Source organism: Gobio gobio, assembly GCF_949357685.1.
Source record: "Gobio gobio genome assembly, chromosome: 4".
Lineage (NCBI taxonomy): Eukaryota > Metazoa > Chordata > Actinopteri > Cypriniformes > Gobionidae > Gobio > Gobio gobio.
Window position 1 is genome coordinate 16,754,678 of NC_137100.1, and position 26,509 is coordinate 16,781,186.

At 44.0% G+C, this 26,509-nt stretch overlaps 1 protein-coding gene across 1 annotated transcript; it reads right to left on the reverse strand.

Annotated features, from left to right (window-relative positions):
* On the reverse strand, window positions 1-26,087 carry tmc2a (transmembrane channel-like 2a; the record flags this gene model as incomplete). Its single annotated transcript, XM_079814292.1, has 20 exons — window positions 1-209; window positions 2,303-2,420; window positions 2,520-2,598; window positions 2,678-2,803; window positions 3,198-3,437; window positions 5,367-5,434; window positions 5,520-5,648; window positions 5,819-5,977; window positions 6,078-6,257; window positions 7,530-7,718; window positions 7,943-8,090; window positions 9,432-9,574; window positions 10,125-10,223; window positions 10,394-10,500; window positions 10,718-10,799; window positions 11,155-11,245; window positions 22,005-22,154; window positions 24,153-24,516; window positions 25,854-25,892; window positions 26,048-26,087. The coding sequence occupies 20 exons, from the start codon at window positions 26,085-26,087 to the stop codon at window positions 1-3; spliced, it is 2,760 nt and encodes a 919-aa protein (XP_079670418.1).
* Between the last annotated feature and the right edge of the window lie 422 nt (window positions 26,088-26,509).

The following is a 26,509-nucleotide window of genomic DNA, read 5'->3' on the forward strand; positions in this document are numbered from 1 at the left end:
TTAGCGTCTAGGGGGTGGCCCTTGACCCCTGCCTGCCCCTGTTTGGCCAGGTAGAGGTCCAGGTCCCCTCGGGCCTGGTGCTCGAGTCACAGGCCCCCGGGCATTAGGATTGGCCGATGCGAGTGACACATCTTTCTGCAGACGCACATCACTTCCAGCTGTGCCTGGTTTCACTTTTGGAGATTTTCCACCCTGGTCATGCTTTTTTTCTAAGGCAGAAAGAAACACATGGATTGAAGGGTGACAATTTTACTTAAAGTTACCATATTTTTATAGAATCTATAGAGTCTCCGGGAAAAAAGCATTTAGGGGGTAAAATATGTGTTATTTTGGCAGGGCTGGCAGCGAAAATTCTGCATTCCTGGGTCTGTATGTCACATAATTGGGGTCGCTTCAACCCGCAGACATGGCAACACAGTGAAGTTAAGTTCTGTTGACATTTGATAACTAACGTTATGCGTCGCCCCGTTGCTCTGATTGGTTTTAGGTCTATCCAATTGAGGTCTTTCCTGGTTCGGTTGAAACACGCCCCATAATCACATAATCACGCAGTATCAGACTCATATTCTGACTAGAATTGAGTATGATGACATCAGGCTAACTTAGACTCACATAGAATCAGCTTATATATCTCAACAATGGTCACAATCAACAAAAAAGATTAAGAAGATTAAGATTAACAACTCTGAACATCACAAAACACTGCTAAAAGTCAACACAAAAACAACACCAAAAATAAAGATAAATAGTTAGAATTAAAGAAACTAACCAGGCTATTCAGCAGCATAATTTATTGGTGCCGCAATGCATGCTGGAAGTCATGGACGATTTTTGTACAATGCGGGTACCCAGCATGCATTGCAGAATTAAGCTTTTGATTGTCACCATTGTTGAGATTCATACTCCGATTCTTGATGTCTATGTGATTCTGAATAATATTGGTGTTCGAAATGTTTTGCACACAAATTGTTTTCATGTCTTTTTTGGGACACCCTAAAAAAATTACATACTATATCATTATAGAACAGCCTTTGAAGGAGCTCAGTGAATCAGACCATTAATAGTCAACATCATCTATTTACATTGTCTTTCGGGTTTGCTTGCTATAAGAAATGTAATTTAAAAACACATTTACAGCAGCGAAAGAAAAGCTACTGTTTATATGTCAAGGTTCAAGATCCCAACTAAAGCAAACACTGATCACCATAATGGTAACGTCAAAAGAAACAATAAAACAACATCTGTCAATTCTCAATAACAGCTTCTGTAGACGTCTGACCAAAATTAAAGTCAGTCTGGTTAGTAATGCATGAAGTTGTTTAATCCTCCTCTGCTGAGATCTTCAGAGATTGAATGTCTTCTTTTATCTTCAGTTGATGAAATCAGCTTTTTTTCTGTTCATGTTTCTCTTTCCTTCAGTGATAACAGCAGGTGTTCATCAGTGTCTGAATTCACTCACTTCTTTTCACTCACTCTGTCAAGTGGTCTATATCAGTAAACTAGTGTAGGGAATAGGGTGTGATTTGGAGCACAGCCTCTGAGTGTCGACTTCGAGTGCTATTTTCTCGAAAATGACAAATATTACCCAGAATGCATTGTTTTCTACGGTATATTACTGTTTCATTGGAAAACAGTATGTTACTGTCAAAATTTGGCCGTTTTTTTACAGTGTAGAATTGTCAGTCTTTTTTTTGCTCTTGACATATATTGCTGTCTTTCTTTGTGTTGTCTTTTGTTATGTTGTTGAGTCTTGCCTTGTTGTGTTGAGTGTTATTCTGTTCCAGTCCTGTCCTGTCCTGCAATCTAAGTTTCCCTAGCCCCTGGTTTCTCTGCCTGCTAGACCGGATCAGTGTCTGTGAAATCTTCAAATGTCAAATCTCTGGTTTATTGTGCCCTTGCCTAGTCTATGCAACTACCCCGCCATCTAGTGCTGCCTCTTCTGCCTCAGCTTACCTGTCTGCGTGTTTTGTGCCCTGCCCTGTTGTTGGACTTTTTCACACACACCACACATTTCTTGTGCCTGTCAGCTGTTATCAATACATTCTGTTACTGTTCTTTCTGCGTTTGTGTCCTCTCTCCCTCAGATCCTTGACAAATGGTTCTTTAGGCTATTAAAATGTTCTTCAGACTAAGAAAAATGGCTCTTTTAAGAATGATCACTGAAAGGTTCTTTTAGGAGCCAATGTTTTTCTTTTTTCTATGGCATCCCTATGAAAACACTCTTTTGGAACCTTTATCTTTAAAAGTGTACTAAATGCTAATGTATGATCATCAGTAACATAACATTCTATGCAATGCACACCTGCTTTATTCTGGGCATGATGTGCAGGAGAGTTTTTGGGAAGTAGATCCTCCAGGTCCTTCATTACTTGGTTAGTGCTGTCTTTGTTGTTCCGTCTGTTCTTGTCCTCATCTCTTGCCTATAAATTAAAGTTGGAAACACACACTGGCTTAAAATTATCAATCTAACAAATCTTAGAATGGACTGTTGTGTATCCCTGAACATAAACACTACTAACCATCTGCATCTTCTTTTTTAGCTCCAAGTTGGCATTCTGGTAGGCCTGTGACACTGAATTCAGGTAGTAAATGGCCAGACTGTAAGAAATCAAAAATCAAAATGTAAGGAATTATGTGCTCAGTTTTTTTGTATTTATTTTTTTAAAAATGTCCTTACACCATGAGAAGCACTGCTGCTATAATGAGTCCAGGGTTTGCTAGGTAGCCGAAGATCGTTCCCATAAATGCAGGTAGATCCAGATCAATGGTCTCCATAACAATGTCAATCATTTTATCCTTCCCACTGTGGTAACAGGAAATGTCACAACGAGCATGAGTAAATTTAATCATAAAAATTTATTTGGGGTATTAGCTTGTATGTGTTTGTGTGCATATGAGCTTGTTTTGTGTGTGTGGTGTCCTGGTTAACCCTACGTTATGGGGACATAATGTCCCCAAAAATCCAGAAAAATCCGAAGTCCTTGTGGGGACATTTTTTGGTCCCCATGAGGAAAACAGCTTATATATGATATGGAATGATGTTATTTGAGAATCGAAAAATGTTTATGTACGTGGTTAGGTTTAGGAATAGGGGATAAAATTTACAAATGATTGTCTTATTGAATGTCCCCATAAAACATGGAAACGTAACGTGTGTGTGTGTGTGTGTGTGTGTGTGTGTGTGTTTGTGTATGTACCTGAAGGGTCCACAGTCAAAGGAGGGAGGCAAAGACATGATGGTGTAAACCACAGGCAGGAGACTCAGAAAGAGGATGAGCAGTAACAGACCCATGTAGAAGTTATTGGATTTAGAAGCTTTAAAGACCCTCTCGTGTGGGACATTACAGGCCATTACAGCCCAGCACTGATAGTACATGGAGCTCAGGAGCCGCAGAACATTGATGCCCACCAGACCAGGAGCATAGAATGCCCCCATCCTGACAAATACAGACAAACAAATTGATATCTACACTTACAAAAGAGTATGTGGCTAAATCTTGTTTTGGAATATGTCCAATGTTGATGGTAATTACAATGTCTAAATTGTCTCTTCCAAGATGAAAAGCTTCAAAGCATTTTTTAACCTAGTGTGCTGCCTGCAGTCTACAACAGGGATGTTCTATCCTGCTCCTGGTGGGCCACTGTTCTGCAGAGTGTAGCTCCAACTTGCCTCAAAACATCTGCCTGAAAATGTTTAATATGCCTAGTAAGACCTTGACTGGCTGGTTCAGTTGTGTTTCATTGGAGTGGAAGCTGAACTCTGCAGGACAGTGGCCCTCCAGGAGCAGGATTGGACACCCTTGGTTTACATGGAACCTTGTAAATAATTAAACTGAAAATTTCCACTTACAGCAACTCTCTTTATGTTTATATTTCAATTTAATACACAAAAATGCCACACAAATAGTGTTACGGAAAGCACAAGCTTTCAGTTGATTCCAACAGTCTGATGCTAGCATAGCTAAGCTAACCCTTGTGAAAAAGTAGCCTATGTAACCCCTCCTGTTTGAACCGCCCACTCCAAGCGGGGCTCAAACCCGGGTCCGCCGGCATGAGAGTCGGACGCTCTCTAACAAGGAGGCTAAAGGCTGCAACCTCTAGCGTCAGTTGCTAAAGCGTCTCTCGAGATCAGAGGAGTGAGGTTTACCCACACAGCAACTACTAGCTGGCCTCCGTTATACCTACACTTCAGCACACAAAAGAGTATTTATTAAAAATAATATAGGCTACCTTAAAGGAATATATTTAAGTGTGAACTGAATGTAATGTTTCTAAACACTTAACTGCATGCTATTTACAATTAAAATACATTTTATTATAGTTACATTTGTATTAAATGCATTTAGTTGAACTTAAGAGTGATTTTTGACCCACACTGTAAAAAATAAAGGTTGTACAACAAAAAAATCTTAGTACTAATTTCCCCTAGCTTTTTCTTGTTGACTCAGCTTTTGTAAATAACAGTTATACGAACTGAAAATAAGTTGTCTGTGACACAAACATTTTTTTAGTTGAGTCAACTTTTTCTGGAGAGGTGCAACTATTCTTTAACAAATATTTTGTAGTTGAGCCAATTCAAAAAATGTCCATTGGAAACAGAAGTTCTTAAGAACTAACAGGTTTAGATGTTGAATTTTTTTATTGAAAATCATTTGGTCATTACCATTTTGGTGATGAGTGTTTCCTTTGGTTGGGCGGTTTGACTCTTTCTGTGAGTTAGTGGTCTTTGTAACAGTGTTTAGCACAATTTGTTGCTAAGAAAGAAACCAAGATGATCAAGATTTCAGCCTCATAAACTCAAATAAATCATTAATCTTATTTCTGACCAAAAGCTAATTTTCTTAATTAATATTTTATCAGCCAAATTTTGTTTTAGCAGAACAGACATTCTGAATTTAAAATACATTACGGGGAAAAAAAGTATTTTGGCACACACAGACATCAAGAATCAGCATATGAATCTCAACAATGGTGACATGCTTCATGTCGCAATGCATGCTGGCAGCCAACATAGTTGCACCTCTACAGAAAACAAATAATGTCAAGTTGACTCAACTAAACGTGTTTTTTTATTTTGTTTTTGGTTTTTTTTGTGTCACAAACAACTTATTTTCAGTTCGTATAACTGTTGTTTACTAAAGTTGAGTCAACAATAACAAAAAAAGTATTTTTGTACAAGATTTTTACAGTGTGGATTTTTTACTGAACCAACACAACAAAGTCAGTCTTTGCAACTTTTTTCATGTTATGTTTTTTTACAGTGCAGTTCAATAGGACATAAGTAGATATTTCATTATGTAATTTCATAATTCTTTTTTATGAAAAAATATGGCAAAAATATACTAATGACAAGCATTCATTCATACCAGATCATTCCTTGGTTAAATACCAATCCCAGCACATTGCCGCTTATGTCAAATTCACCATAGGAAGGCTGAAAATGAAAAAAAAGGCTGTTAGTTATCAAAACCTAAATGGCAGTTTAGGTTACTGGTGATGAACCTACATATTGGACTCACCCAGCCAGCCTCCAGATCCCAGCACCAGCAGTAGTTCAGGAAACGTACAATCAGCGCTCTCAGGAAGTCACCGATGAGGATGGTCAGATAAGTCACCTGTATATCTGATATGGTCAGCTTCACAAACTCCTAATGGTGGGGTGGGAATGGTTTGAGGTAAATGCTTTGATTTCAACCACAAATATAAAGCCACAAGAAATATGCAAATACATGTTTAGATCAGAATGTCTCATCAATTAATCACAATCTACAGTATTTTATATATGATTTCTGCTAGAGGAATTAGATGGACACTTTACTAATCCCACTGCAGTTTCCCAGCATGGACCTCTGATGACATCACCAGGGTCCATTGGAGGTGGAGTGCCTGTGTAGTTTGGGTTGTTGGCCGAGAAGTTGGCATAATACTCCTTAATGTACCAAAGGCTGGCATTTTTTATAGAATCCTCCTCTTCGAGCTTGAAGCAAAAATGGTTTTGTTCACTTAAAAATCACTGATCTCCTACTAAACATATTGTAAGAATAGAAAATGAAAAGTGTTATCATCAGAAAACTTACTTTCGAATTGACCTCATCGAACAGAGCAAGCAAAAATGTGTAGAGGTTGCCAAGGAAGAGCGCAAATATACGCCCCAGCTGCCACTTGAGAGCGATACGTGGGTGGTATTCTTCCAGCTCGGCAATAGTCTCAAAGAGCATCGGACCCACCAGCCCCAGCAGAGACATGATGATCTCCATCTGAGATACAAATGTTATTGTAATTACATCATCTAGGGGTTGGACAATGAAACTGAAACACCTGGTTTTACACAATCATTTATTGGTATTGTGTAGGGCCTCCTTTTGGGTCCAATAAAGCATCAGTTTGTCTTGGGAATGACAGATACAAGTCCTGCACAGTGGCCAGAGGGATTTTGAGCCATTCCTCTTCTAGAACAGTGGACAGGTCACTATGTGATGCTAGTGGAAGAAAACATTTTCAGACTTGCTCCTCCAAAAGGGCTCAAAGATCTGGTGACTGTGCAGGCTGTGGGAGATGTTCAACTTCACTTTCATGTTGATCAAATTATTCTGTCACAAGTCTTGCTGTGTGTATTGGTGCATTATCATGCTGATACACTGCACCCCCTTCAGTGTACAATGTTTGAACCATTAGGTGCACATGGTCCTCCAAAATGGTTTGGTAGTCCTTGGCAGTGACGTGCCCATCAAGAACAGTAGGGAATGGCATAATATTGCAGCCCAAACCATCACTGATCCACCCCTGTGCTTCCCTTTGGGCACGCAACAGTCCAGGTTTTAAGTGTCTTTGGGGATTCTCCACGCCGTAAATCTCAAGGATGTGGGAAAGACAGTTAAGGTGGACTCATCATAGAACAATACATGTTTTACATTGTCCACAGCACAAGATTTGTACTGTTGGCACCATTGAAACCGACATTTGGCATTGGCATGAGTGATCAAAGATTTGGCAGCTCAACCATGAATATTGACTAAACGCTCCCGTCGAACAATTTTGGTGCAAACAGGAGAATCATTTAAAACATCGGGCAGCTGTGGTTTTATGTTTTTTGGATACAATCCAGGTTAGTACTTGGACATCCCTTTCAGACAGCTTTCTCTTGCATCAACAGTTACTCCTGTTGGATGTGGTTCATCCTACGTGGTGGTATGCCGACATTACCCTGGATAGCTCTCGAGACACCACAAAGACTTGCTGGTCTTGGTCACAGATGAGCCAGCGAGACGTGCACCAACAATTTGTCCTCTTTTGAACTCTGATATGTCTCCCATTATGTTGTGGATTGCAATATATTATTTACAACTGTGCTATTGTTCTGGTAATTCAACCTTCACACTCTGATAGAATGTAAAAGATTGGCCACTAGGTCGCACATAGACGCGAAACCTCCAATACTACATTGGCCAGTGTTTCAGTTTCATTGACCAACCCCTCTTGTTAGTGTACTTAAGAAAATACATTGAATGTGGTATTGTGCTTATATTTACCTCATTCTTCTCGTACCATGAGAGGTTGTCCATGTTTGCAAACTCTTGGGATCGTTTGACCACAAAGTAGATGAGATAGCCACTTCCACCCAGTGTACAGGTGATGAGAAAGTTGGCTAGGACACGTAAGAATCTTCTCAGATGAATGTTCTCATCTTTTTGGTTCTCCTGCTCATCCACAATGGACTCCTGCAGAACACATTAGAGGTTCCAATCAGAGAAAATCTCATGAATAACCGTTTGGGATCTACAGAATATATCACTTGATCTGGCCAGACTACTTGGCCTTACAGAGAGTTGAGCTCCTCAGATCTTTGAAAGGACAACCAAAACAAAAACAAAAAAATGCAGTGGTCAGCACACACACATCAACACCTACCCAAGCACTTCCACATATACACAAAAGCACATACTTTGAAGCTGGTGGTGATGGAGGCGTATTTATTGTCGGCTGTCTCAGCGTTCCCAATAAGATAATCCCAGCTGGTGAACATCTTCCAGGCAAAGGTGAACTCACTGTCTTCTCCGTCCCCTCCCCCCACATCTGCGTTTTTAGCCATCCTAACAGCGAGAGTGGACTTTATTCAATACTTGTAGAGAATCCAATCTCGCCGGCAGGATAACAGAAGCGCAATTTCCAATTGCAGTCAAAACAACAACAATCATACTGGTAACACTCATACAATAATACTGTGTGGTGAACTTTCTGTTAGGCTAACTGAAGAAAATGTTTCATATTTAAAGGTGAAGTTTTTTATGAAAAATGACTTCCATTCCCCAGAGGGTTGACTGCCCTTGTTCACAAAATAATATTACAATACATGAAAGGATCAATAAAAATGGTACAATTTCTTAATTTGAATGGAAGGAACGAAATGTTTTCATTAATTTCAGACTACTAATTTTCAAGCTATCATGACATGTTTCTCAGTTGCAACTTTTTGTCACAACTTTTTGCTCATAATTTGTGCAGCTAAATTTATATCTCACAATTCTGTCATAATCATTATAATGTTGTACAATTCTATAATTCTCACAATGCATATGAAATAATTGTGAATTTATTGCTAACAATACTGACTATATTTCCTCTAATTGCACATTTATATCACACAATTTTGACTATTGCTCATAATTGCAACTTTATATCTCAAAATACTACTATTGCATCTTTTTTTTATCTCACAATTACCTTATTGTTATGTTACTGACATGGAAACATGCTTGCATATTTCTTTGACAAAACTGTTACAAATGCATGTGTAAAATGCACATGTAAAGCAGATTTTAGATATGCATATACAATTCAGAAATAGCAATCATTCAATCAAAATTGAAATGTAGTTTTGCAACCATTTTCTGTGAATATGCAAGGCTTCCGATTCATAATTAAGAATGGCAAAGTGCAGTCAATGGTAAAACTATCTGTTCTACAAAACAGTGTATTTCTGAGTACCATATGATAACAAACAGAAGTTTGCAGTATCAAGCAGCATTACAGACTGTTTTTGTACAGCAAAATTAGCTGAAAGTGGATGACACTGGAAGCATCGTGAGTGTTTGGGGAACTAATTAGTAGGAGTAGTAGGAGTGTTAACTTTACCCCAAAAAAAAAAAAATTCCACTAGTGCTAAAATTAAACACTTCACCTTTAAATTGGAGGGTTTATTGTTTTTTTCTGCATTAGTGTCTAATCTGAAAACACTTTTTTTTAACCATTTAGATAATAGACAATACACTAGATTCTGTACAAGCTTTTGTCATCCACGAAGAACTAATAGCAATTATACTTTTTAAAGAATTTTTTTTGTATAGGCATACACATTCACAGTCATATCTACTTCTCAAGAACATTTCATGTCATTGCTACAACATCTAGCAATGAATGAAAGAGGGACTCACGTTCGGATCACAACCATGAGGCTATACCCGAAGGTCCCAATGCCCACCATGAGGTAGGACAGAGGGAGACGAAACTTCAGGAAGCCAATGGTTCTCTGGTTATTATAGTAGCCATAGAAAAGTACAGAGTACTTGCAGTAACCCTGTCAAAGAGAAGGCATCAAAAAGCATTATTGATAACCATACATTTATATAATGGTAATAAGAAATGTGAAAAACTCTATAATTCCATAACACAGTTTTCAAAGAAAATATATACAGGGGGGTCAAAAATCTGAGGTTTTAAAATCTAATTTTAACCTGTAAATAAACAGAACATTTTAAATAATGCAAAATTAAATAAATGTTTCAGATTCCACACTATTTGTATGTCACTGATAAAAATAAGTACATTTTGTGGCATTGATCATGTGAACTGATTTGTACAGATGCTTTTGCTTCCATTGTATAGCACAAGATATTAATTTTCAAATCATGCTTGAGAACATGATCATTAGGTTTCACATGAACTTGTGGAGTTCATGCTGCTACTGTCAAAAGAGTGACATAAAATACTAAGACGTTCTGAAATTGAGGTTTATTTTTCAATTCAACTTTCACTCAAAATGTTTGTTGAAAATTTCAAAATAGACATGTTTTCGCTAGTGGTCTCAAAATTTCAGACCCCATTGTATACATATTTCATGATCTTACATTGAAATCCGTGAGAACAGCATAGTCCATAGCAGTGGCTTGATCTGCTCTCGGCACAGTTTTCCGAGGAATGGACCCATATGGAAGTCCCATGAGAACCTTGTGGATAATTCCATATGTTTAAATAATTTGTGAAGGGCAGAAGCCATTTTTATAGATATAAATATTACAAAGATACTTTATTGATCTCTGAAGCCAAATTTAAAGCAAAAGAGGATCATTTTATTTCTTATGCCGGTAAAGCACAACATAATTGATAATACACTGACCTCTGGTATCACAACCAGGCCAAAAGTCAAGCCAAAGAGGACCAAGTTCATGCCGTACATCCAACGGAGGAAAATAAAGTAGGAAGCAACCGAGGAGCCAAAGTGACCTGCAAATGGATGAAACATCACCAAGGCTCAGAATTAGGAATTTTCATTTGAGTACCTCTTATTTTTTATTTGCAAGAAACATTCAAATCAATTAATATGGCTCAATTTCTAATTCAGTAAACAGGTCAAATAAATCATTTTCTATCATCAGTAAAAGAGCTGAAATGATATGCACCATTCCTGTATGTAATATGTATGGGAATAATTAGTACTTACTCTCAACTTCCTTTATTTTCCGCTCCCATGGGATGCACGACGTCCTAAAATTTTCAAAATCTCTTTGAAACTTTATCCATTTCTGTACGATGAGGCACAAAGCAAATAGGGAAGTTTAGGAAGCTGCATGTAACTAGATTTTTACGTTTTACAATAAAAGGTTATTGGAGTTTAACTATTGCTAAAAGCTAGGGTTTTGTATTGTGGTTGCCAAGGTATTCAAGTTGTGTTTCAACCCATTGCTATGTTGTTGATAGGGAGTTCTGGGTGGTTACTTGGGCATTGCTAGGTGGTTGCTTTCTGGCTGTGGTGAAAAAAAGTGTACTCCAAACGTCTTTATATAACATTCTGGTCTGATCTCTCTTAAAATAGGAATGTTTTATAATAATTTATAACAGTAATAGTGATGCACAAAGTGAAGATTTTCATATGCCTACCTTCATCATCATCACTTTGTAGGCATACAGTTTCCTGCCTTTCCCCTTGCCCAAAGCACCTTCAAATTTATCCACAAACTGCTGAGCCTCTCTATGGACACAAGGAGAACATGGGAATGTGAGGAGGAGGAGGAGATTAAAAACTTTACTCATCACTGCAAATGGCCACAGTAAGACTTAATGTAACGGAACGTCTCGGTTACGGATGTAACCCTCGTTCCCTGAGGAGGGAACAGAGACGTAACGTTAGTGACTAACGAATGGGGGTTTCGCTTATAAGCCTATCATCTTCGAGCTTAGAGAAAACGGCCAATGCCGTGCCAATGCCATGGGGCATGCGGAATTTGCATGCGTAACTCCGCCTCACCGCATGAGTATATAAGGAAGTACGTGGCAATATCGCATTATGTTACCTGCTTGAGGAGCCAAGACTGAACTCCTGTGTTCCAGGTAGCACAGCTGATGTGGCAACGGGACGTTACGTCTCCGTTCCCTCCTCAGGGAACGAGGGTTACATCCGTAACCGAGACGTTCCCTTTCGTTCAGTCACTATGACGTAACGTTAGTGACTAACGAATGGGGGTCCCAATATAATCCCGCCACTCAGCTGTCTTCCAGTGCCCTGCGTAAGTGTGAGTACCCTGTCGTAAGACTAGTACGGACGAAGGACTCCCACTTATCACAGGATTACCAAGGTACACTGGGAAGCATATCCCAGTGAGGGAATGCCAAGGATGCCTGCCCGTGGGGAGGACTTAAGAGACACATATGACCCGGCTAGGGGCTGCATATGGAGATCTCTAGGGTACCAGCCGAAGGTGGATTTTTAACCCTAGGGTTGGCGGGGGACACGCCAAGGGAAGAAACCCGCTCACTGCGGAGACTTACGGTGAAATACCATGCACACGGGGCACCTGGCCGGAGACGAGGGTCTGGGCTCGCTAGAGGGCAGACACACAGTGTGGCGGAGGGGGCGTGGTTCTGCGAAGTCTGTAGCGGGAGCGAGGAACTGCGGAGACGAGCGGTGAGTAAGTAGGTCAAGTGCAGATTACTAACACCTGTGTCTCGTTCCAGTGATTGGCGTGGAGAGAACATAAAAGCAGCTGTCTGGAGAGAGAGGAGTGAGAGAGCTTTGGACTGGGACGTCGCGAGTGCCTGCCTGCAGGAGTGAAGCAGAGAAATATTGAGTGATTAAGCTGAGGGAAATTGAGTATATTGTTGCCTTTGATGCGCCTGAGCGCCTGTTTTGTTGTTTACAAAAGTTCTGAGTAATAAAGCGACCGTCCCAGTCACGCCGACCCCGCCTTCTTCCTTCTCCACACACGAACATACATCACATGGTGCCGAAACCCGGGAAGGAAGAAGAGTGCCGCCGCCATGCAGACCCCGCCAAAGACGCCGCTTGCGGACCTGGGGTCATCGCTCGCCGGTCTTCACCAACAGACTCTTGAAGATCTGCTGGCCGTGAGGGCCGAACAGGATAAACGTTTTGAGGCCCTCATTCACGCCCAGCTTGAAGACCGCGAGCTGTTCCGGAGCTGGTTGGTCCGGGAGATTCCGGCCACCCCCCGTATACCACCGACTCGGCCGCCACCATCCACCTCTCGAAGATGGGCTCCGAGGATGATCCGGAGGCATTCATCGACCTCTTCGAGAGGTCCGCCGAGTCCCGGGGGTGGCCCCGGTCGGACTGGCCAATGCGGCTCCTGCCGCTGTTGTCAGGAGAAGCGCAGGTAGCCGCACACCAACTGCCAGTCCAGAATCTCCTGGACTATGAAGACCTGAAGCGCGGCATCCTGCAGCGGGTCGGCCGGAGCCCAGAGCAACAGCGACAGCGCTTCCGGAGCCTGACCCTCGGCGAATCCGGTCGACCCTTCACCTTCGCGCACCAGCTCCGGGACTCGTGCCGCAAGTGGCTGATGGCCGCCGGAGGCGACGTCGAGGGAATCATCGACCGTGTGGTACTGGAGCAGTTCATCGCGCGGCTTCCCCAGAAGACCGCGCAGTGGGTCCAGTGCCACCGCCCGACGTCGCTATCCCAGGCCATCCAGTTGGCGGAGGACCACATGGTGGCGTGCCACGGGGTCGGCGAGCCCTTACCATCTGCGTCTCTCTCTCTCTCTCTCCCCCTCTGTTTCTTCCCCTTCTCTCCCCAAGCCTGTTCCCCTTCCCAGGTCGCGTGGGCTGTTGCCGCCCAGACCGGCCCCACGGTGGAGGACTGGCGGCCCCATCGATGCGCCAGCATCAGCCCGCCCGCTCCAGAGGGGAGGGGCGACAGTCGCGGAACCCTACGCCTCCCCATCTGCCTCAGCGTTCTCTCCACGTCAATCACAATACCTACTTCCAGCCACTAGGGCGGCGGGGAAGTCTGGGCCGGCTTGCTGGCGCTGCGGGGATCCGGGGCATTTCATCGACCGCTGTCCCGTTATGGAGATCGGGACACTGGTCCGGGTCCCCGACGCTCCACAAGCCGCCCCCAATCAAGCTGGGCTGTACCTAATTCCTGTGAGTATCAAGGGGGGTACGTATCAGGCCATGGTTGATTCAGGTTGTAACCAGACCTCTATCCACCAAAGCCTGATTCGCCCTGAGGCATTGGGTACCGGCCGCACGGTTACGGTGAGGTGCGTGCACGGGGAGGTGGTGAAATATCCGTTGCTGGCCGTGGATATTCTATTTAGGGGTCAAAAGCATAGTGTGGAGGTGGCAGTTAATCCGCACCTCCGGCATCCGCTAATTTTGGGGACCAATTGGACAGCCTTTAATGAATTGTTGGGACATTTGTGTGCGGGTGCTTCTTGGGATAAACAGGTAAACCGGAAAGAGTCGGTTGCTCAGGTGGGAGAGGTGGATTCGGGACCTCTGGGAGCTGTTCCGGGGGAACAGAGCGCTCGTGAGATGCCCATTCTCACAGACCGCGATGACTTTCCCCTGGAACAATCCCAGGATGAGACGCTTAAAAATGCGTTCACGCAGGTCCGTTCCATTGACGGCCACCTTCTCCACCCTGACCAGCTGCTCTCTTATCCGTATTTTTGTGTGTTAAAAGATAGGTTGTATCGGGTGACCCAAGACGCCCAGACAAAACAGAATACAACCCAGTTGTTAGAACCTAGAAGCCGCCGGGAAATGCTTTTCCAGGCGGCTCATTCTAATCCGATGGCCGGGCATTTAGGACAAACGGCCACGCTTAACCGTCTAATGGCCCGCTTCTTCTGGCCGGGCAATGTCGTGAATGTCAGTTGGTAAACCCACCGGCCACCCCAAAAGCACCATTGTGCCCACTCCCGCCAGTGCAGGTCCCCTTCGAGAGAATTGGTATGGACCTCATCGGGCCATTAGAACGGTCAGCACGCGGGCATCGCTTTGCATTGGTCTTGGTAGACTATGCAACGCGATACCGGGAAGCAGTCCCGCTCCGCACTATTTCGGCGAAAAGTGTTGCGAGCGCTCTGTTTTCCTTAATCTCCCGGGTGGGAATTCCGAAAGAGATTCTCACCGATCAAGGCACGGCGTTCATGTCACGAACGATTCGCGAACTGTACGAGTTGTTGGGCATTAAATCGATTCGCACCAGCGTCTATCACCCGGTGGAACGATTTAATCGCACGTTGAAATCCATGATTCGTGAGTTCGTTCACGAGGACGCCAAAAATTGGGATAGGTGGCTAGAACCTCTGTTATTTGCTGTTCGCGAGGTCCCGCAAGCCTCCACGGGGTTTTCCCCCTTCGAGCTTCTTTATGGGCGCCAGCCTCGGGGGGTGCTGGATGTCCTTAAGGAGGCTTGGGAGGACGGACCTTCCGCGAGTAAGAACGAAATTCAGTATGTCCTGGAACTGAGAACAAAACTCCACACTTTGGGGCGGCTATCAATGGAGAATTTGTTACAGGCTCAGGACAGACAACGACAGCTTTACAACAGAGGGGCTAGGCTTCGCAGTCGGCCCTACCGGTTACCTGAACACAAGAAAAAGGTCGTTCAGGTGGAATTAGAGGCTATGCTGGATATGGGCGTAATAGAAGAGTCCAGCAGCGACTGGGCGAGCCCGCACACAGGTATCGGCGTAAGCAGTGATGGAGGAGCTCAGGGCTCTCGGGGAGCTCACCTGAGGAAATATCGCACGTATCCAGTCCGTGGAGTGGAGTGGCGAGCAAGCGAAGACACCAAAGCCTGGTCCATTACCGGCCCCTCGGGGTGGCGAGTACATAGTCGGACACTGGCTCCACTCTGAGATAGTAGAATCTGGCGATTGTGTTGGGTGTCGCCCAGCCTGCAGCTCTGCAGATGTCTGTCAGCGAGGCGCCATGCGCTAGAGCCCAAGAGGAGGCCACACTACGAGTGGAGTGTGCCCTCTCACCAAGGGGACATGGTCGACCTTGCTGCTGGTAAGCCAAAACAATGGTGTCCACTATCCAGTGAGACAACCTTTGCTTTGAGAGAGCACTTCCCTTCCGCTCTCCACCATAACAGACAAAGAGCTGGTCTGAGGTCCTGAAACACTGCGTCATGTCTACGTAGGCGCGGAGGGCGCGTACTGGACAGAGCAATGCCAAGGCTGGGTCTGCCTCCTCCAAAGGCAGCGCTTGCAGGTTCACTACCTGATCTCTGAAGGGAGTGGTAGGAACCTTGGGCACATATCCAGGCCGGGGTCTCAGGATCACGTGAGAGTTAGCCGGCCCGAATTCCAGGCACGCTTCGTCAAACGAAAAAGCCTGCAGGTCCCCAACCCTCTTAAGAGAGGCCAATGCGGTCAGCAGAGCCATCTTCATCGACAGGAACTTAATATCAACCGACCGCAAAGGCTCAAAGGGAGACCTCTGCAGAGCACTTAGAACTACTGAGAGGTCCCAAGAGGGTACGAGAGGAGAGCGAGGAGGATTCAGTCTCCTCGCTCCCCTCAGGAACCTGATGATCAGGTCGTGCTGACTTACCTTTTTGTTCTCCAAGAGATCGTGGTGGGCAGATATAGCGGCCACATAAACTTTGAGGGTGGAGGGAGACAGCCTTGCTCCAGCCCCTCTTGGAGAAACTCAAGCACGGACCCGATCGGGCATTTCCAGGGGTCTTCTTGGCGGGAAGAGCACCAGGTGACGAAGAGGTTCCACTTCAACGCATAGGCATGCCGAGTGGACTCTGCCCTAGCGGAAGTGATGGAGGCGACCACCGTAGGTGGCAGGCCACTCAAACCTGCCGCGTCCCGTCTAGGAGCCACACGTGGAGGTTCCAGAGGTCGGGACGCGGGTGCCATAGGGTGCCCCGTCTCTGAGTAAGGAGGTCCGGTCTCAGAGGAATAGGCCAGGGAGGGGCTGTCGCAAGGAGTATGAGTTCGGGGAACCAGGTCCGGCCGTGCCAGTACGGGGCGACCAAAAGGACCTGCTCCTTGTCCTCCCTGATCTTGCACAGGAGTTGTGCGAGTAGGCTCACTGGGGGGAACGCATATTTGCGTAGGCCCCGCGGCCAGCTGTGCGCCAGTGCATCCGAGCCGAGCGTGCCCTCGGTCAGGGAATAAAACAGGCTGCAGTGGGAAGAGTCGTGGGAGGCAAACAGATCTACCTGTGCGTCGCCGAACTGTTCCCAAATCAGCTGGACCGTCTGGGGATGGAGTCTCCATTCTCCCGGGAGAGGCTGAAACCGCGAAAGCTCATCGGCTGCGTGGTTCAGGACTCCCGGAATATGGACAGCACGAAGGGACCTCAGGTGCTTCTGACTCCATAGGACGAGATGGCGGGCGAGTTGAGACATACGGCGGGAGCGTAGACCGCCCTGGTGGTTGATGTACGCTACTACGGCCGTGTTGTCTGTCCGGACAAGCACGTGTTGACCCTTCGGCAACGCTCGGAAGCGGTGCAGGGCGAACCGTACTGCCAGCAACTCGAGGCAATTGACATGTAGTAGGCGCTGGGGTCCTGTCCAGGAGCCCGCGGCTGCTTGTCCATTGCACATGGCACCCCAACCCGTGGCAGAGGCGTCCGTCGATACGACAACAGGCCTGGAAACTCGTTCTAAGGGAACACCTGCCTGTAGAAAGCTGAGGTTCGACCACGGGGTGAGCGTCTGTAGGCAGGGCCGGGTCACTTGAACCCGGAGCGTGCCAGACTGCCATGCCCATCCCGGGACTCGATCGCGAAGCCAGTGCTGAAGCGGTCTCATATGAAGCAATCCGAGGGGCGTTACCGCGGCTGCAGATGCCATATGCCCCAGGAGCCTCTGAAACAGTTTCAGTGGAACCGCACTCTTGCTCTCGATTTGACGGAGGCAAGTCAGCAGAGACTGCGCGCACTCGCTCGAAAGCTGCGCGCACATGGTGACCGAGTCGATGTCCATACCGAGAAAAGAGATCCTCTGCGCGGGGCAGAGTTTGCTCTTCTCCCAGTTGACCCGAAGGCCCAGACGGGCTAGGTGTTGGAGCACCCGATCTCTGTGTCCGCAAACCTGTTCCCGAGAGTGGCCCAGTATGAGCCAGTCGACGAGATAGTTCAGGATGCGAACCCCGTGCTGCCGAAGGGGCGCAAGGGCTGCCTCGGCAATCTTCGTAAAGACGCGAGGGGACAGAGATAGCCCGAATTGGAAGACCGCCAACTGATATGCCCGCCCCTCGAAAGCAAACCGTAGGAACGGTCTGTGTCGAGGAAGGATGGAGACATGAAAGTAGGCGTCCTTCAGGTCGATCGCTGCAACCAATCGTGAGGACGAACACATTCGAAAAGGCGTTTCGCAGTCAACATCTTGAACGGAAGCCGGTGAAGGGATCGGTTCAAGATGTGAAGGTCCAGGATTGGCCGTAACCCACCGGTTTTCTTGGGTACAATGAAGTAGGGGCTGTAGAACCCCGACTTCATTTCGGCTGGAGGGACAGGCTCGATCGCACCCTTCGCCAGTAGGGTGGCAATCTCCGCACGCATGACGGGGGCATGGGCCCCGGTCACGGTATAGCGGACTCCCCTGTAGCGGGGAGGAGCCTGCGCGAACTGAATCGCGTAGCCGCGCCTGACGGTCCGCGCGACCCAGCGGGACAGCCCCGGAAGCTGAAGCCATGCTTCCAGAGACTGCACCAACGGGGTCATACGGACGGCAGAAGTACCCAGGGTGGGGCAGCGAGGCAGCGTTACCGGCCCGGACAGGGGAGGCTGTTGGGCGTCCCAGGGTCGGGGCATGGTTAACGGCTGCGTCCTGACAGAGGAGACCAGGGAAGGACGAGCGTTCCACTGGGGTCTGCTCTGCCAGGAGGCTGGTGACAGAGAGGGATGCGAGTGGCGGGACCCGTGGGTGGCGCACACTGTCATCACTGGTCTCTGGGTCCTCAGAGACAGGAACATGAGTTCTTCCCAAGCGCTGCTAGCCCGGGGGCCAGCAGCGGAAGGATTTTACCCCGGCCCTCCACCGGGGGAAGGAGAGGCCCTGCTACCATCCCCTGGGAAGAACTGGAACCCATCTCTGAGTTGTCCACCTCCAGCCTGGCGTTTAACCAGTCTGGGGAGCGGACTGGGCGACATCCTCAACCACCTCCACGGCGCGGCCCAGGTGAAGGCTGCTGCTGGGGCCGGGCGGGAAGAGGGAGGGCGCCCTCGGCGGCGAGCGGACTGAGGCGACTGAGCCGGCGGCTGGTGCAGCAGCTGGCCGCCGGGGCAGTACGTGTTACAGCCTCAGTCTGCTCTGGGGCGGCCGAGAACCGTTGGGCGCAGTTCTCAGCCGCGCCGCCGAAGAGGCCAGCCTGGGATATGGGTGAGTTGAGGAGGCGGGCCCGCTCAACGTCCTCCACATCACCAGGTAAGGCCAGGTGTTCTCCCGGACCACAGCTGTGGACATCGCCCGACCCAGGGAGCGTGTGGCCACCTTCACCGCCCGGGGGCGGGATCAGTTGCGGCACGCAGCTCAATGAAGAGCCCTGGGTCGGCTCCACCCTTGTGCATGTGCAAAAGGGGTGGCGGCCTGCCCGTAGCTCTGCAGGATCACGCCACCGAAGTAGACGAGCCCACAAGCTTTGGGAGGGTGCTTAGGTCAGCCACACCACGCCACGTCAAAGCCCTCTGTGGACACCGTAGTGCGCAACAGAGAGTTCATCAGTGGGGGGGAGGGGGCCCCAGTGTACCCAAGGCAGCGGCCCCATCAAGGGCAGAGAAGGCGGAGGAGGCCACCAAACGGTCGCAGGAAGCACGGGGACTTCCGGGACCGCGTGATCTCCTCATGCACCCCGGGAGCGAAAGGCATTGGGGGCGGGGCCCAACAGCTGTCGGGTGCCACAGCACCGCCCTCAGGTCACCCTGGCCACCAGCCAAAGTACCATCTCACTCGGGGGCGGTAGATTGGGGTGTGGCAGAGGGGACTCTCTCTCCTCACGGAGATCATTGAGTCTCGACCGCGACATCGCGATGGTCACGTTCCCGCAATGGAAACGTGACACATCCGCAAACACTGCCCGAACGTGCTGAAGCTCAAACACGCTCGAGCAGTGAATGCGCCTATAGACAGCAGCGGAAATCGATCGCACCCGGAAGTGCACGGGCGAGCCGTCTTGAAAAAGACGTGTTACGCGCAAGCTCTTTTTGTGAGAGGAAAGCCTCGCAGTCGATGGTCGATGGTTTTATTTATTTATTTTTTTTTCCCAAAACAGCTAGGTCGTCTTGTCTTGACATTAATGTAGTACATATTTACATGTAAGAGTAATCATTTGAAGCGTATTGTATGTTTGGTACACAGCGAAAATAGCCTGCATTTGACTGAAATTACAGAATCAGCAGAAAGCGGACTATCTGGAATGTTTATATGGTTGTCGGTGCATGGGAGCCTACATATGATGTTGGTTTTAATAAGATTTCCCCAATAAATAGGCAAGAATAACCTGGTGTCCACCATGATTCCTGTTCACTCCGACAACAAAGCACTTGAATGCAACAAGCTCGTAATCACGACTTCTAAAGTGAGAATTAGGAAATTTCCGATAGCACGTGAAGGCAGCATTATACACAGGATTAACAAGGGAACACAGGTGAACGAAGTCAATAATCAAGGCAACAAACAAGGGGTGTGTCTGAAATTGCCCCCTACCCTTAAATAGGGCACTATTTGAGGAGACAGCCATTTATAGTGGTATCTGAAACCAATGTGGATTGTTATCAAGTGTACTCATTCAATCCCATAATGCCCGCAATAACGATTGTATAACTGATGTACACTCAACGGCTAGAGAATTCCCATAATGCACATAATGTGATTGTCGTACCAAATTAATTCCCAGAGAACTTCTGGCGCACTCTGTGTCTGAATACACTCACTCGATTTCATTCACTCCTTCAAGTGGACTACATTAGTGGAGTTATGTAGGGAATAGTGAATGAGGGTATAGGGGCCACTCTCGGACACAGCCAAGGAGAACTTAGGAACTGTAGAAACTAATATTGCACAGAAAACACAGAAACATGAACAAAAACATAATGAAACATAACATAACTCTAAAATTTAACACTGACACTTAACTGGATAACTATTAATCAATCAGCTTCAAGGACTAGAACTATCATTTTTAAAGCTACATTTATGATATGGAAAACTTGTTTACCATTGGGTATATTGTCACTGCACAGCACAGCACTCATGTCAAGGCCTATTAAAGAATTAAGAATTAAACCCACTAATCTACAAAATTTAAAGGGATACTCCACCCCAAAATGAGATATGGTTGTTTGGTTCACAACATTCTTTAAAATATCATCTTTTGTGTTCCAAAAAAGAAAGAAACAGGTTTGGAACCCCATGAGGGTTAGTAAACGATGACATAATTTTCATTCTTTGGAGTTTATGGAGTTTTGGGGAGTATCCCTTTAAGTTACACCAGGGACTAGCGGAAGAATGCAACCTGATCTCACGGCAATTCATACGTATTTTACTCATTTAATTCGTACAAACTCACTTGTATGATTTTTGCTAAATCATATGTATTTTATGAGTTGCCTAATACGTATGAATTCGTACGTAACCCCGCCCCTAAACCTACCCATCACTGGCTCTTTAAACAAATCATAAGAATGAGGTCGTACGAATTCGTACAAATGATCCACCTCGTAAAATACGTACAAATTGGTCATGAGATAGTGTTGAAGAATGAACTTAATGAAACAAGTCAACTTTCTGGTGCTGTTCAACAAATTTTGACCAAAAAATTTTATGTTTTGGATTTTATCTGAATGGTACGAAAATGTGTAAAGGTTTTGGCACTTGCTATGTAAACACACAAAAGGCATTGACTCGAAAAGGTTAAATGGTTGTGAAAAAACATTTGAACTCCTTCCAATGAATAGGAGATGAATTTCATCTAGTGGAAATGTTTGGTACTGCGCCCAAACAAAACCTTACTGATATCTAATTTATTGAGATATCAAATTCAAATTTGGAGCACAACTATAGTTAGATTTATAGCTTTGATTTTCTCATAGTTTTAGTGTAAAACATGTTTTGGAAAATATATTTTTCTATGCTCAAAAAGTAGTCAGCAGGTAATAAATGGATCACAGCTGTTCCATAAATATAATTTAGTAGCATAAAATCCCCTAAAAATGCAAAATATTAAATAAAAAAAAATATATCAAATTGTATAAAAGTATAGTACATTAATTTCATTGAAATAAAAAAAATCAGTCCACCATGCAAGCAGCACCAGAGGGTTATTAATACAATAATGTTTCCATAAAAATGTGTCCTTAATACTTTTATCTTATATTAATTGTTTTATTAAAACAATAAGGCACATAAAGCCTTGCTGTACTGTGAATTTAGTCATGGCCTAATGGGGTGTCTTGAAGCTTATTGATTCATTTTAACATTTTTTTGCATTACATTTAAGATTGCTCAGTACCTGAGGACTTTAAGTCGTCTTTTCATTCGCCAAGGCTTGTTTCTGATGTTTGCTATCAGTTTCTTCTTCTCCTCCACCTCCTCCATCAGTTTGGCCATTTCTCCTTCAGACATGGACTCGTCCTCTTCGTCTGATTTGGAATCATCACCACTAAGACATAGATAACATAAATAATAATTAATTGTTTTGTCTTGCATACACTTCACTAAATGTTGTTCAAGGTCATTTAAGGCTGGAATACACAACCTGACTACAGATTTTTGGCCACGTTTTCAACACTGGTCGTTTGTTGTACTGAAAGTCTGGTAGTGTGTGATTCAGTTGTTTAGTGTATGATGCCCCGTTTTTCCATCTGTAACCATTGACAAAGTCAGCAAGTGTATGATGCCTAGTGTTTTTAAAAGTTGTGTAGTGTATTCCAGCCTTAAAGGGTTAGTTCACCCAAAAGTGAAATTTCTGTCCTTAATTACTTAACCTCATGTCGTTCGACACCCGTAAGACCTCCATTCATCTTTGGAACACAAATGAAGATATTTTAGTTGAAATCCGATGGCTCAGAAAGGCCTCCATTGACACAATGCACTTTACACTCTCAAGACCCATAAAAGGTACTAAAGACGTCGTTACAAAGTCCATCTCACTACAGTGCAGGTTCTACAATCATTTTATGAATCGACGAGAAAAGTTTTTGTGCGCAAAAAAACCCTAAATAACGACTTATGTAGTGATGACCGATTTCAAAACACTTCAGCAAGTTGAATCATGATTCGGATCGCGTGTCAAACCGCCAAACTGCTGAAATCACGTGACTTTGGCGATCCAAACCGCTGAATCGACTCATTGATTTATAACGCTTCGAAGCTTCATGATGCAGTGTTTTGAAATCAGTCATCACTATATAAGTCGTTATTTAGGGGTTTTTTTGCGCACAAAAACTATTCTCGTCGATTCATAAAATGATTGTAGAACCTGCACTGTAGTGAGATGGACTTTGTAACGACGTCTTTACCTTTTATGGGTCTTGAGAGTGTAAAGTACATTGTGCCAATGGAGGCCTTTCTGAGCCATCGGATTTCAACTAAAATATCTTAATTTGTGTTCCGAAGATGAACGGAGGTCTTACAGGTGTCGAACGACATGAGGGTAAGTAATTAATGACAGAATTTTCATTTTTCACAGGCTTAAAACAACAAAATTACATTTTAAAGATTGATTTTATAAGGATAAGAATTGTAAAGATAGGACAGATTGGTAACCCTTTTTTTTACAATAATAACAACATTAAACTATGCTTAATTGCAATCAATTAACACTAAACCAAACCCGAAACTTAAAGTAATACGGGTAACACTTAATTTTAGTGTCCTTGTTACACATTGTACATCTAATTACTATAGTAATAACAGTAAACTATGCATAATTACATGCAACTAATTCGAAACCAAACCCTTACCCTAATTATATAGTCAGCACATGTTGTTAATTAATATTACTGCATACTTAAATGTATAATTACACCGTAACAAGCTCAAATTAAAATAAAGTGTAACCATAATTAAATTTTTAGCACTTATTTGTGTAATTACACTGTATCAAGGACACATTAAAATAATGTGCAAAATAAATGTTGATTAAAAAAACTAGACCAAAACATAGATTTGTTTTGTTTTGTATCCATAAGACTAACCCTAATATCGAGCATATATAGTTAGAAGTCTAAGCTTTTTAAATGGAGATTAATGCATGAGCTCTAACCAGTACAAGTGTGTGTCTAGAGCGTATGGGGAGACATAGTATTAAAAATGCAATGGCTTTGAATAGTTAAAAAGATACTGTCGCGGTTATAGGGAGAGGCTCGGATAGTTAACCATATATTTTCTAACAAAACTAAGCACTTACAATAATATGGCATGTAAATTACACCTTAAAAACCTAGAAACATTTCAATAAATATTTGGGGATGGACTGTAAAAGAGAGAAAAAAACAAAACAAAAAAAAACATTAAGTTAGCTTATCTAATTGGAGTTCCAGGAGAGTTGTGTCTTATATTCAGTGATCTCTTGCTGTAGGACACCTTCACGACACGTGAGCAGTTAATGAATTATCATTTCATTATCCAGTTCTCGTTACCACTTGTGTCAGCATACCTACTGTTCTTTTTCTTCTTTTCATCTTTGTCGCTGCCTTTGTCATTGTCCTTGTCTTTTCCTTTCCCTTTCTGTTTTTTGTTCCCACCTCTCTTGTTTTTTCTGCCGGACTTCTCATTTCCCCCATCCCCCCCACTCTCTCGCACGTTTCCTCTTCTCCTGTTCCCGGCACGTCTCCTCTGTGGAATATCATCATCGCTGTCTTCCTCATCAGCCTGTGCAGCTTTCTTTTTATTAGCCGCTCGACGACTTCTGGGGGGTTCATCATCCTCATCTTCATCCTCACCATCCTCACTGGCGGCTGCTTTGCCCCGTTTACCGGCTGCTGATTTTTTGGCACCCTTTCCTTTTGCTCTTTTGTCCTCTGAAAAAAAGAGAGCACAATTGTATTGTCATGAAAATGCATAAAAACAAGACATTCTTGCTGAGTAACAAAGATAAAAACCAGACTGTTACAAATTCTGCACTGTAAAAAAAATCCCCGTAAAATTTACGGTAAAAAAACGGCAGCTGTGGTTGCCAGAACTTTACAGTAAAAAATACAGCAGTAACGTTTTAGGTTTTTAGGGACAGCACCATATGATTTAAAGGTTTATAATGTAATAATAATTACGGTTAAAAAATGTTTTTTTTACAGTTCAAAACCGTATAATTTAAAGGTTTATATTGTAATGATTTTGTTTACACTGTAAACAATTTACGATAAAAAAACATATTTCATTGACTGAAATAATGTTAAATTACCAACCAATTGAAATACTAATATCTGTTATGTACCTTTGATATATACGGACAACCACCAATCACAGTGGTGATGAGAATCACGTGATGACTCAAAGCTCATCACAAGCAGCTTTTAAGAGGACAATACTAATATGTAGAAGGTGCTCAGTGTCATCCACACAAACACTAAACACCATCATGGTAAAACACATGAAATTGAAAAAATGCAATAAACATTCATATAACAGCATCAGATGTAACATAAAACCCTAATGTACATAACTGATTAGAAAAAACAAAGAAGAAACATATTTATTGCAATGAAAATACATCAAATGCGAAGTGTCACGCAGGGAATTCTGGGAATGTCAATTTACGGGTTTTCACTGTAAATTACACAATGACTTGTTCTTTTTCACTTCCAAAAACTGTACATTTAACGGTATTTTACTGTACTGAAATGTAAAGTTAGATCTATTACAGTTATTCACCGTATATAGTATGGAAACTTTCTGTTGACCAATTACCTGTTTTTCACCATAGCATTTTTACAGTAAAATACCGTTAAAATCACAATCATTTATTACAGTGTGGGGGGAGGGGGGATGGGTGAGGGGGGGGGGGGGGGTTATATTAAAAACTTGCTGTCACTATGTAGAGTTTTAGTTGCTCAGTGTTTTCTAGGTTATAAGCAGCAAAAATAGGTAACACTTTATTTTAACGTGTTCTTGTTACATGTATTTACTATAGTAATAAGTATAAATTAGGCATACTTACATGCAACTGACCCTAAACCAAACTCTAATCCTATCCTAACCCTATAGTAAGTACATGTATTTAATTAATATTACTCAGTACTTAAATGAACCATCACACTGTAACAGGGACAAAATAAAGGGTAACCCAGAAATATTGATGTTTGCCTTATACACCACCTAATAAAAAAGAAAAACAATTCAGTGTAATCTTTTTTCTTACCTTCAGCACTCTCCACTTCTCCATCAATATCTATTCCCACTACCAAAAAAAATATATAAGTAGCTCCTTAAGCACAGAATGTCAACATATGACAGGATTTTAAATAACGTTTCACTAAAATAATGAGCATTAGGGATATTAGGGTTATTGTAACTATTAAATAATGCTACATTTAAATAAAAAGTATAACTCACCATCTTCCAGTTGTCTTGCTGTATCACTTTTCTTTGGCATTTTGCTGCCCTTCTGATCCTCTATTAGTCTCTGAATTATTTCCCTTGCACCTGTGGTGTAATAAATTACTGCACAGGTGTGCAGCTGCTCTCGAGTAACTGACTCCCTATTGCCATAGCAACGCCACGTGACCTTACCTGTGTGATTGATATTAGTATGTTAAATGAGCTGGAACAATTGTCTGGTCGATTTGAGTTTGGTTTAAATCTTTTAGAGAGAGAGAAAAAAATCTATTTAAGACAAAGGAATTAACACAAAGCACAAACAATATTCAAATGATCTGAGAACTTACATGAACTAAACAATCTAGCCTCTCAGAAGAGCAGATTTAAATTCCATCAATGTTTAAAGGAACAATCTGTTAAAAAAAAAACATTCTGGATGACCCGCAGCACGGTATGCCACATCCATTTAAACAGTTT